We start from the raw sequence: 14,007 nt of genomic DNA, 5'->3' as shown, positions 1-14,007 counted from the left end.
TAATTGATTTGACAGTTTTTTATATTCGTTTTATTTTTAGATTGAAAATATCTTTCAATTTACAATATTTTTCATGATTTTGAATAATAAAATTAATTGAGATTTATCAAACAATATCTATATTACATATTTTTTGAGATTCATATTAAAAGATATAAGCCATTTCAATACATATAATCAACTTCACAGTTTTTAAGGTTAATTTTGAAAGTTTGGAGCAAAATATTTGAATTCTTAAATAACACGATTTCCGGTAAAGGACACTTAAATTGGGACAGATAGAGTACTAAAAAAATACCCAAAATCTGTTCATGATCAATTTTTTATGATCTAAACCAATAATGTGTTTAAAACATGTTTTAAGGGTACCCGCGAGAAATCAGCTCAAAATATGATCGAAAAGTGCTTGATTATGAAAAACTGTTTGGATCGAACACTTCTTAGTCATATTTTGAGCCGATTTCTCGCGGGTACCCTTAAAAACGTAGGTACCCTTAAAAACACATTTTAAACACATTAAATAGTTCGGATCATCAAAATTTGATCGGGAACTTTGGGGCATTTTTTTGGGTATATATATATATATATATATATATATATATATATATATATATATATATATATATATATATATATATATATTTGTTGCTCAACTCAAAGGGTTGATCGAATAGGAACATGACAATAAGGGGTTTCCAACCCCAAACTCCTAGGTTGGACTTCCACTGTCAGACAAGAACTCTTGGGGTCACTTTTTTTTTCTTTGAACGTTGGGATCACTTGTTATTGACGATTCAAACCTTTGTGAGGTGCACATAATATATCCAGGTACCCAATTCTTAAAATGCTTGTTGAGAAAAAAATTACACTGATTTTTGAATCTTGAATTTGTGGTGAAAAATTAAAAACACTGATTCTTCTTCCTTGCATTGAAAACTGGATTAATTGAAGTAGAATTTCTTCATTAGCTTCTTTTTCTACTTGAAAAATCCCTCTACAAACTATAGATCCAAACTCTGCCTAAAAGTACTTTTTTGTTCAAAAAGGGCGAAATGTTGGGAGACTACCTTTATCTTAATGGACTCGTTTGGATACAGGATTAGGTTTGGAGGTGTTATGTAAGAAGGAGAAATTGGATAGTAGAGGTATTGGTTAATAATGAATGACCCACATTGTTGTGATGTTTATGGAGAGAGTATTAAATAGTAGGTTTGGAGGTGTTATGTAAGAAGGAGAAATTGGATAGTAGAGGTATTGGTTAATAATGAATGACCCATATTATTGTGATGTTTATGGAGAGAGTATTAAATAGTAGGTTGTTTAGATGAGGTATTACATAATGGGGATTAAATAATATTTTGTTTGGATAGAGGATTAATATGGGGTATAGGGAATGGTGAATGATGTAAAAAACTGTCAAATGACCTTTTTGCCCTTGTGCAGTCCCAAATTAACTTAAATATGTATTACGTTATATATATAATTAAAAATATAATTAATATTTCACACTTTTAAGCCGTAATATTTAATTTGACTAACAAATAAACTAATTTAATAATATTACAAAATAAAAAAAGTCAGTTATAAATTGATAAAATTCATTTTTTTTAAAAATTCATTTTTTTTAATTTTTTTGGAAAAATACATTATTTGGTAGTTGAAAATGTGTCCAACAATTTTGTTATGTGAATTCCCATGTGGCCAACATATTTTTTTGGTGAAAATGTGCCTAACTAATTAGGTTGGTAAATTTTATCCTTATAAATTGGGGTTTCATAATCTTCACCCTAAAAATCAGAAACAAAATCGAAACCCATGGAATCGACAACCCATGCATACCAATCGAAACCCACAAAACCATAGCATACAAAATCAAACCTTACACTGCCATGGAATAATCAGAAACAAATTCGAAACCCATGGAATCGAACACCCATGCATACCAGTCGAATCCCACAAAACCCTAGCATACAAAATCAAATCCAACACTGTCATGGAATTGAAATAGCAACAGAGAGAGTGCCATGGAATAGAAATACACAAAATCGAAACCCACAAAACCCTACCAAACAAAATCGATCCTAACACTGCCATGGAATAGAAATAGCAACAAAGAGAGTGCGGGAAGAATAGCAACTGAAAAGGTACAAAAAAATCAAACCCATACCTCACGAATCGAACTCAAATCGAAAACCACCCAAAATCGCCACAACCCTCTCGTCTCTTCGAAGAACCAGTGCGGCGAGAGTTGAGACAGGAAAATGGGTACCTCGGGGTGGGAAAGGGGGATTAGGAGAGGTAGATTCGTCCGAAAAAGAGGGGGATTTGGGGGGATTCCACAGCGACTGGTCGAAGGTAGCCCATCGCCAACACCCCCTGTTTCCCACTTTTCCGCCGGGTAGGCGTGAGCGGAAAATCCAATGGCGCGTGTGCGGTGTGAGCGCGGGTAGCCTTCCCACGCTTACCTAGGACTGGGTGCCAAAAACGGGTGTAAACACCCCCTCAGGCGGTATTAGGTGGTGTAGTTGAACACGAGGTCAAGGGAATACCCCCTCCACTTTTGACTGCCAAACGGGGTATAAGGATGGGTCCCAGGTGTTAAAAGGGGGATAACACAACACCTATTTACAATACCCCATCCAAACAGGCCCAATATGTCTAGTATGAGACTATGAGGCTAGGTCACATAATTCTCGGTAATGACCTTTCGCTTCTACTCTCGATTATCACCCTACACTCTTGCTCTTAATATTTGTTGTCAAACTTTAGCGCGTAGTTTCAAATATTTTCAAAAGAAGCTTTCATACTCGCATTTTGGATCGCATGTGATGTAATTAGGTATAAGGCACGTACGTAGATTTCCCTATATAGTTGTTAGATTGTCCAATCAGTTGAAACTTTGGCACACTGGGTTAACATAAATTGCAACTTCAGTTCGCTTAAGGTTAAGTTAAATAAAATAGCACATATATTGTTCATTCGTAAAATTCCTGAATGATTCAACCACTAGTTTGCTTTTCTTTCTAAAACTTCATTCGTAAAATTCCTGAATGATTGAACTACTAGTTTGTTTTTCTTTCTAAAACTCGGGATATCCGGACAAGCTTATGACCACTAATTTCTAGAGAACCAATCTCACTAAAAGAGGTTCCATTAAAAGAAAATGTGATCCATGCTTTTTGAGCAAATAAGCAAACATAAAAAAAAAAATAAATAAATAAAGAAGAGGTGAATGAAAGGAGTGTGCAAATTCACATGGTGATTAGGCAGTTCACTCCTATTAGTACCAACCAAAGCTACTGCTCATACAACAGTTGTGCAAAACACCAAACACAACCAATTTCCATCCATCCATTGTTGTAATAAATTGTCAGAATTCACTCAAACTTTTCTCCGGAAAAGTTAAAATATTTCTTGGAAGAGTTTTTTTTTTTTTTAAATCTAAGCCGTCCAAACACATCTGGACGGCCGAAATTTGTTACACAACAGTTGTGTGAGTATCATTTTTGTTAGTACTAATCTAGATTATCTTTTCCTTCCTAATTAAGTATTTGACTGGACTGATGAGCTAGTATTCCATTGATTAGTTAGGTGATTAGGTGTAACGGCCGTTTATGTCTTGTTGGTTAAGAGAAAATCTTTTTAACTGTGGATAGCCGCAAATAGTTATTTACGAAGCCAATCGCGACCGTCCAAAAGTGTTTTGGATGGTCCATATGTTAATGAAGAAAAGTTCAACTTTTCTCCGGAAAAGTTCATTAAAATCTGGACCGTGCAGAACACATTTGAACGGTCATGATTGATTGCTGTTGTAAACAACTTGTTCACGGCTAAACCGTGAATAAGTTTCTCTCGTTGTTTAATTATGTATAGTGTGATCTTTTTTTTCTCGGCAATGTATAGTGTGATCTTGAAATGAACTGCAAGTTCCTAGCTGTAGTAATGCTGCAATATTATTACAGAACCATATGGTCAGTTGTGATCAATGGTCACCTCCATTTCTACTATATGGAAAAATTTGGAGTTTTTAAATAAGCAAAACAAGAAGATTTTATGCCGTGTTTCTTGTGTCAATTTCATCATGATCAAAGTTTTCATTTATCTAAAAGAAAATGCTACAAGAAGCGCATTTCATTTATCAAAGTTTTCATTTATCTAAAAAAAAATGCTACAAGAAGCGCATTTCATTTATATAAAAGGATGTATTTTTTTCGTTAAATCAAGAAGCGCCTTTCTAGTTCCCCCCTCCTTGTTTTGGACTCGGATCCTTAAATCAAGTCAATATGTTACTTACACAATCGCTGATTTAAACCTTAATTAAATCAGTGCTTAAATTTGTAGTTTTTTTATCATCTCTGCACAAATAAAACAAATAACCACGTACGTAGTATACCTTAATATGCCTCCAACAACCCATTGAAACTTCACATTTATGTGGGCTGACGGTCATTTATGGATGACCTACTAGGTTGTTGTGTATGCCCTAACTTTAGTAAAGTTTTTTGTTCAGAAGGCAAAGGATTTGTGACTAACCCTGAGATGTAGCCTTTACCTCAATTCATATCCAAGCCATAATAAAAAGAGTACTACCAATGTTTCTAGATACCTTCAATCCCTTACATTCCAAATCTTATTTAATATTATGTTCGGTGCGGTGCATGCATGTTTCTTGAATTACATAGGGACGGACGCAGAATTCGAATGTGGAGTTAGCAGATACTATAAAACCAGAATTTAGAAGATATAAAGAAAGACAACATCAATTAAGCCAATTTAAATTACAAAAATATTATCAACAAAATTATCACATATATAGTTTGAATAAACTCATACACGATTCTAGAAATATGATCACAAATAATTACTACATTCATATAGTATACTATAAAGTGCAAAAATCAATTGTGGGGTGAGCAAATATTACACCCAATAATCTTTCCAAGCGATGTACTACTAGTCAATTGTTTAACAAGAGACATGCAGTGAAGAGTGAAGACAGACAGTACATTAAATACCCAAGTGGGGGGCAGATAAGGTGGTTATCCCCAATTAAAGGACCCCCTTGTTTAAGGGCTCCTATAAATAGGGTACAGATCGAATCCAATTTTCTTCCTCCTAGTCCGGTTCAGTTTTGGGGTTATTTGTCAGCCCTTAAAATACGTCCACGATAATGATCAGAATCTTTTATTCTATAGAGTTTGTCGAGAGTATCGATCACGTCGAAAATCACGATGATCAGATACTCTTAAATATGATTTCAAAATGCAATTAAGTTCGTAAAAAAATATGTGTGTAATACTATATTGCAACCCGTATAATAGAATTATGTAAAACTCAATGCATTTCGAAATCATATAAAATGGTATCTGATCAACGAGATTTTCAACATGGTCAAAGTCATAAGCTCTAAAAAATGAACAATTTCGATCATTATTATTGACCTGAAAAGAGCTCACAAATGATCCAAAATTGAACTAGACTTGAGGAAAGGGAAACAGGACTGAATCTCAGTCCTGTTGCACGTGTTTGACTAATTCCCGATGCGAGAAATAGACAGGGAAGGGGTGGGGCCACAAAATCCATCGTGCCCGACAGCTGTACGGTTGGCTTTTCCCAGCCCTCCCTTCTCTGTTCTTTGACTTCCAGACCGCACGTGACTGCTTCAACAGCCACGCAAAAACAAGGGAATATTGCGAACAAATTGTTTTTTGTACAGTAATTTTTAAAAGGGAAATTTATAGAAATGGTCCTCCTAGTTTTACCAGAGTTGCATTTTTGTCTTTCAAGTATTAATTGCAATTCTTTTGACCTTCAAGTTTGGTTTTTGCACCAAATTGGTTCAATTGATAACTTCTATCAGCTAAACTGAACAGAAAAAATTAGATTGAGGGCAGACGTTATGAATTGGACCAACATGGTACGAACTGCAAGATCCAAACTGTCATCAAACTGATTTTTTTCGTCCAGTTTGACTGACAGAAGTTATCAGTTGAACTAATTTGGTACAAAAACCAAACTTAAAGGTCAAAAGAGTTGTAATTGATACTTGGAAGACGAAAATGAGACTGGAATGATTAGGAGGACCATTTATATAAATTTTCCTTTTTAAAAAATTTTACTTCTAGATTATATACTAATCGTTATGGAGTAATTATTGTATAATAGTAATAAGGATAGATTATGAAATACGCGTCAATATTTGAATGATATTTGCAAAACAAATTTTGCATCATAATAGTGTTCAGGATAAAATCTGAAGAACAGATTCTAAGTTGTTTTTTTTTTACTATATCTCCATTGCTTTGCATTTTCATGAAAATATTAGGGGTAAGTCTTTCTACAGGCAAAATGAGAATGCAAAGCCTTCATGGGGCAATTTTAAAGTTATTTCTCTATTGTTCAGTTTTGATAAAATTTAATCCCAAGTAGCCACAATTCAACAATGGAAAATGGATAATGATCAACATGATCAAGTTGTAAATCAACACATCAATACCATATGAAACCAATTAATAATGAGGTGACAGTTTTGGAAGGATAAATAGCTGAGGCTTGTTTTTTTCCTAACTGATGTTTGGGCCAGTTTGCGCTTCCTTGACTAATTTTGGGCCTTGAAGTTAACGACCGGACAAATCCTCTAGTGGCCCAAAGATTTGAAATGCTTGACTTCGGGGGATAGAACATGCGACTTCATAGATGACAAATACTTATTTGCTTTCTCATTCACACTTGGCCAAAACCCCTTGGGGGTTATAAATAGCTGATGTTACTATGATTCCGTTTTCTTATACATCCATTTCAAAATTATTTGTATGCACATTTTTCATTTTTTTTCGTGTCAATTGAGATTTTTAATTTGATTCAAAGAATAGGGGCAAAGTATTTTATTTATTGATTCAAAACTTACACCATTTTTCCGTAGTGGACCAAAATTTGGAGATGGAGCGAGTGTAAAGCTGTAAGCTAACTTTTTTATTTTATTTTTTAAACTAATTTAACTTATTTTAAAAAAGGTTGATGAACTGGTTTTGATATCAATGTGGAAAATCACTTATTAATTTATTTAGCTTATTCGACGAAAAAAATGAGATTATATTAAGCTTCAATATAATTTTTTTTGGTTTATTTGGAGGTGTAAAAAACACATTAACCAAAAAAAAATAAACTTCATTCAAGAGTGCTTCTATACAACTCCAAAAGCAACTTAGACATTCATGTCTTTTTTTATCATTTTGTACTTATTTAACTAAAAAGTTTGAACTTTTATTCAAATTATAAAAAGATGCTTCAAACATATTTAAATTTAATTTAAGTTTTTAAGTGAATAATAAAACTTATAATTTAAAAAAGAACACAGATAAATGATAACATGATATGTGTCTCTTCGGGTCCGTTCTAGATTCTCAAATAAGTACTTAAAAAATAATGACCTATTTTCAAACTTAAAAATAATGGGCATACAAAAATAATTTTTCAATTTTTTTTCAGGGTTTGCTAGATTTCATGGAGATCTATTAAACAATATCCATATTGCATGTTTTTTATTTTAATAAGCCTATTATTTTTTTAAGTTTGAAAATTGTAAATAAGTATACTTATTTTTTAAGGGAGAATGCAGAACACCACCGAATCATCTCTTTCCCATTTCTCTAGAGTCAACATGCCACGAGCATATCTACCAGTAGAGATTAGAGCATCCACAATGGAAATAATCAAAATCAATAACCAAAATGTGCTACGTCAGCATTTGATTATCCATTTAGTTCATAATCAAACATAACAAACTTGACCTCCACATTGGTTATTTTTGTATCCCTTTAAAAAAAACCCTCACAATACGCAATGCACCTATGTCCAATTGCAAACGAGTTCCAATCACGCACCCGACCACACCAAATTATTCGTCTCGATGAGACGATTCTAATGTGAGGTGTTTTTTAATTTTTTAGTTTTGAATTTGGTTATTAGGTTTAGTTATTGAGTTTTGGTTATTGGTAAAAGTTGTTAAGTTTGGTTATGGAATGGGTGGAATTTGTTTATTTGCTAAAAGACTTGTAACTTTGCTTATTACAATGTGAGGTATTTTTTTAGCATTGTTGTTAAGTTTGCTTATCCATACCAATTTGCTTATTACAATGTGGATGCTCTTAAGGGCTTGTTCGGTTGGGGATTTTGGATTTGGGAGGAGAGAGATAGAAAGAGAAATGAGAGTAATAATTAGAGAGAAAAGTTTTTGGGGACCATACGCAGAGAGAAGGTTTGGGTCTAGAGACCCGACCCAAACCGAACATGTCCTAAATTCTTTCCACCCTAGGTGGAACACCCATCATTTCCACCGCTGCCATTTGTGGGTCCCACCGTACATTCATTGCAGTAATCTGAACCATTCATTTTATAAGAACCGCATGGTAATACATCTACGCAAAAAATTAGATTCATCGGATATTGAGAGATATATCAGAAATTGAATTTTGGTTCGTAAAATGGATGGTTTGATTTTGTCAAGTAAAACTATCCATGACTGCCTATTTTTTAACCAAAATTCAATTTTTATATACGATAAAGCTAAATTTTTAACGTGGATATACTATTCTACGGGTCCTACAAAATGCACAGTTCAAATCACTGCAATGAACACACCATGGAAAAATCATGGGGTTGCTACCCAAGGTGGTAAGAATTTAATCTCCTTGCAGTATGGAGTAATATATATATTTTGGCTGGTGTGGATGCTCCTATAAACGAATTGTTACAGAAACAAAGCAAAATGATTTTGGTACTCTAAATATTGATAACCACAATCTAATGTTGTTTTTTAGTGTTCATGTTATATGTATTTTGACCACTGCAATTAAAATATTGGAGTGAAATTATAAAAAAGCGGAGGGCACCCACTATCATCATTAACCAAAAAAGAAGAAGTATTAACTAACTTATCTGATTAGTGAACTCTAGAACATTATGGGTTAACAACAGTTTTTTTTTGAAAGGAGGTTAACAACAGTTTACGGGACTGTTATTTCTACAGTACCTGCAAATAAAAATCTATAAACCACAGTAGATTCATAATTGGGAGAATAAGACAAGACTCGTGTTTACTAAATGATAAAAGAATACATAATGGAAATTGATTTTAGCACTCCACATTTGGTCATTGGCACTTTATTTTTTTCTTTATCCTATGTGAAATTACCGAATTACCCTTTATTTTGTTAGTATACATCCACTTTAAATAGCAATTGTTGTAATTTCAAATAGAAAAAAGACAAAAAGTAGAGTGTCAATGGCTACATAATAACATGGTTTAATGGTTTATTTGAATTGTAAGGATCACATTCGCAATAGACAATGGATGCCCGGGATCCGCTATTTAAAGATAATTAATCAGTAATGAGGAGTAGTTATTAAACACAGCCAGAGTAACATTTTTACATGGTGAGTACCATATTTTAAAGGGTTTTATATGGTAGTATTTATAATAAATCATCAAACCATAACTTTTGCAAGCGGATCATCATCAATTATTTAGATTGTAAATTACTGTAAGAGACAAGATATATATAGCGGGACATGGACAATAAGTGTTTGTGACAACGACTATTTTGGGACTGTTTTTCGCTTTTCTCTTAAATTTTTTTTCCCATCGAGACAAACCAAAACAAAATCGGAGACCACGCTAAAAAGTCACAAACAAGTTAGACAAGAGTTGACACTAATGTAAAAAAAGAAAATGCTAAAAAGAACTCGGTGGGTTTTTGCTGAAGTTGGAAAAATGTAATGGAACGTGTGAAAAGTCTATAAGAACATACGAAAATGTACAAAAAGTGCAAAAAAAAAATGTTATCGGAGTTTGTATTTTTTGACATTTTATGTAAATCTGTTCGGCTTAGATTTTGAAAAATATTTTAAAATGTAATGAAGAGAGAGAAACATATAGTGTCCCTTAAACGAACAAGCCAATGAAAGCCCAAAATAGTCTTCCGAAAGCAAGACCCAATGGAAAAATTCTGCGTGAACGACGGCACAGGTAGTTTACTCCTTGAGAATGCAGCATCCAGGTAGTTTACACTGGCGGAGGCAAAATTGGGCCGTCCATCCAGGGTGGGTGGGAGGGAGCGAGAGAGCGAGAGAGAGAGAGAGAGAGAGAGAGAGAGAGAGAGAGACGACAAAAGTGGGACCCAAGCGCCGCACCACTTGTTTCCTTCCCCCTTGGTTGTTTACTTTTCTTCGATTAGAAAATTTGGAATCCCCAGCTCCCTCACGTTTCCTCTCAACCAAAAAAGACTTGGTCAAAGCTTACATAGTCTTAACCACGATTAAAAAAGGTCTAACCCCACATGCAAGTGATTATTCACTGCTCCTGTACTACAGTCCCGTTTTGTTCCTTTTGGATTTTGAGAGAGATTTTTTTGAAATAATGAATGAAGATAAATAAATAGAGAAAATTTATTAGAAATCATGCGGAAGGAGAGAAGTTGGGTTTTGAAACCCAAAACGAACACAATATCATATATTGATGCAAAGCCACCCCTGAGATAAAACTGGTTTTGCGGTTGTTTCAGCCTCCAAAAAATTTTGAATTTTGGAAGCCCTTCCTATTTTTCTTACCACTTATAAGGGCATCTCCAATCCAACAATTTCCATTCTTTCATTTTGGAGGATCAAAATATAATTTTATATTGAAAAAGTGATTTTGAAGGATTTTACAATTCTTATTAACTCCAATCCACACATCTCTATTCCTTCATTCTTTCATTCCCTCAACCGGAAACAAAAGAAAAAAAGTAGAGATTTGGAGTTGGGGACCAAACTCAGCCTCTCCAATCCAATATACTTCATTTTTGCCTCTATTCCTCCATAAATTTTCGATCCTTCAAATATGGAGTATCAAAACCAATCCTCCAAAATGGAGGCAAATATAGATGATGGGTTGGATTGATTAATTCCTCCAAAATGGAGGAATGCAGAGAGATTTGAAGATATAGAGTATGCATTGGAGATGCCCTAATAGTTCAACAGAACGGCCTCATTTTTTCATCATCGCGTTAAGCCCATGGAAATTCAGGATCGGCTTTGTATTGATGTGGGCTCCATCACAGAAAATGCAAAAGCACACTGACATGTTACAATTAGGTTTTCAGAGGTTTTTCGACAAGATTTAATTTCTTGATTGATTATCCCATTGTTAATTCCTTAAATGGACCTTATTTCGTTGTGATTCATATGTTATGAATCCATCTTCACGTGCGGGTTAGGGGTTCTATATTGATTAATTATATCCTAAAAACTAATATATGAGTATGGACGGCTTCTCCATTCATTGCCAATTGATTTTGAATTGAATCTTATTTCCTAAGAAATAGGAATCTTCTCCATCGTATATTGATGCGAATTCCACAACAACAATGAAATTGAAGTGCAAATAGGGTGCCTTATCACATGCACATTTGTTAGGGAGTATCGTCTCATCACACCACACCACAATCTACAAGGGATTCCGTAACAACTATTTCGGGACCGAAGCTAAGGTTTCTATCACGTGCGGGTGATGTTAGAAATATGCTTAACCCAGTAATGGACTGTGGAGACTTGAACTCGGGCATTGTCCAGCCACAAGACAAGAGAGAAGATACTCGGTGCACGTGGTGCTCCAGAAGCACCTTATAATTTATCCCAACGCCACCCAAGAAGACAAGATGTGTCCCAGAACACAACACCATCGTCTAACCCCATCCACAAACGCACCCATCTCAAAACACATGATCCTACTTCAATAAATTGTCGTCTCTTTCTCATCATTGATCTATTTTGGAAGTCATACCTCTGTACTGGTTTTTTTAAATTTTTTCCCCTTTCTAGGAAAAGTTACTCCCAAATTCTCGAATCTTTTCGACTCTGTTGTTTTGACTGGAAATGAAAGAACATATAAACTCCTGCAAATAATCTCTTTGAATTCTGAAATCTTTAGAATGCTTTCATCCAACAAAGAAATTGTACACTTTTTTTTTTAAATCGGCAAGAAATAGATTATTGGTTCGAACTCCCAGTATCAAATGCACTGGAGTACCTTGTACTTATCATTTGGCTACCTACCACTCCGCTTGCTACAAAGTCCTTGCTTTCGGAATTAAGTTTTTGCCTTCGCGATGCCAATATTTATATCGAGCTCAACCTAATGAACGGTATGATTGATCTCCCGAAGTAGTTGGGTCACGAATTAGTCGGTCCACCGAGACGGATACACAACCATTAAAATGTCATTGTCAGCCGCAGTCCTCCTCCCCCTCCTTCCCCTCTCCTTCCTCTGCCCTCACCAAATCCTCACTCCACTTGTAGTATTATCAAATATCTCTCTATTCTTATCAACAGTTCAAAGCTCGATCCGGATCTGACTGTCAATTTCCCCTCCCTCTCTCTCTTAAAATAAAACAAAACCAAACCCGAAAGACAGTTCAGTAGTATTAATCTAACCTTGTCAATTTTAATATTTGCTCTCCCACCCTGTTCTCTGTTGCCTCTTTGTTTCTATTTCTTTTCTCCCTTTCTATAGCACCACTACTATCCATGGCTGATTTAGACTCTCATTTCCTACACAATCTCCACCACCCCAGCTTCTCCAGTGACCACCAGGGCCTCGACCTCTCCAACGCCGGCTCCAACGGCAGCACCGACATCGGCGGCCGCCGTCCCAGGGGCCGGCCGGCCGGATCGAAGAACAAGCCCAAGCCGCCCGTAATCATCACGAAGGAGAGCGCCAACACGCTCCGGGCCCATATCTTGGAAATTGGAAGCGGGTGCGACGTCTTCGACTCGGTGGCGGAGTACGCCCGCCGCCGGCAGCGCGGGATATGCGTGCTGAGCGGCACCGGCACCGTCACGAACGTCAGCCTCCGGCAGCCGGCGGGGGCGGGGGCGGTGGTGACTCTGCAGGGGAGGTTCGAGATACTGTCCTTGACGGGGTCGTTCCTGCCGCCCCCGGCGCCGCCGGGGGCGACGAGCCTGACGGTGTTCCTGGCGGGAGGGCAGGGGCAGGTGGTGGGGGGGAACGTGGTGGGGGAGCTGACGGCCGCGGGGCCGGTGATCGTGATCGCGTCGTCGTTCACGAACGTGGCGTACGAGAGACTGCCGCTGGAGGAGGAGGAGCCGGCCCCGCAGCTCCAGATGCAGTCGCCTGCACCGGACGTATCCGGTGCAGGCGGGGTTAATAACAACAACAATAGTAACAACCCATTTCCTGATGCGTCTGCTGGGCTTCCTTTTTTCAACTTACCGCTGAACATGGGTGGTAATAGTCAGTTAACGGGTGATGGCTGGGCAGGGAATTCAATGGGGCGTCCGTCATTTTGATGATGAAATTTGAGTTGGAGAAATTTTGGGAAACAGAACAATTTTTCTGAGGGCAGATGGGGATTTGATTGAGCTGAAACTGATGCATTTTGGGTGGAAATAGAAATGGTTGAATCATGAAGGTCAGGAAATTTTGTTAAACATGATCGTTGATGATGATTATGGTTCTTCGCTGTTCTCGATCGATTGTTTAATTTCTGTTTCTAATCGTTTCTAATCTTTCTGGGTTTTTATTGATTGAGCTTGTGGAAATAGTTTTTCTTCTTGTTTTTTTTTTTCATGTAACTCTCTCTCTCTCTCTCTATCTCCCTGTTAAGGAAATGGTTTGACAATTTAGCTTTGATGCGTTTAGAAATTATTAGTGCTTTGGACCTCTTCTTGATTTGCAACGTCCATTTTTCTTGGAATCTTGCGGAGGTTTTTGTCCTTTTGATCCTCTAAAATAATCTTGTGGTTGTGGAGTTTTTTTTCTTATCAGAATCTTTTGCCCAGTTTTTTTTTCCTAGATTCTTTGACATGAAGAAAATAACTCCACAAGATTTGTGTTTATTATCTTATTTTATTTTATTTTTAACATTGTTTGTACCAGACTGATGATGAATAAAAAAAGAGTGATAGCAAGGGTTTCCCAGTGAGTGAGGATGCTGCCCTTTTTCGTGT

General features: G+C 36.2%; 1 protein-coding gene across 1 annotated transcript; it reads left to right on the top strand.

Moving 5' to 3' along the window:
- Positions 1 to 12,264: 12,264 nt before the first annotated feature.
- LOC131333706 (AT-hook motif nuclear-localized protein 23-like) lies at positions 12,265 to 13,722 on the top strand. Its single transcript, XM_058368391.1, has one exon. The coding sequence runs from the start codon at positions 12,565 to 12,567 to the stop codon at positions 13,345 to 13,347; it is 783 nt and encodes a 260-aa protein (XP_058224374.1). The 5' UTR covers positions 12,265 to 12,564; the 3' UTR covers positions 13,348 to 13,722.
- The last annotated feature ends 285 nt before the right edge of the window (positions 13,723 to 14,007 follow it).

This window comes from Rhododendron vialii, chromosome 7a (assembly GCF_030253575.1).
Source record: "Rhododendron vialii isolate Sample 1 chromosome 7a, ASM3025357v1".
NCBI classification, from domain to species: Eukaryota; Viridiplantae; Streptophyta; class Magnoliopsida; order Ericales; family Ericaceae; genus Rhododendron; species Rhododendron vialii.
Note: the sequence above shows the minus strand (reverse complement) of the source record. Positions and strands in the feature narration are given on the sequence as shown.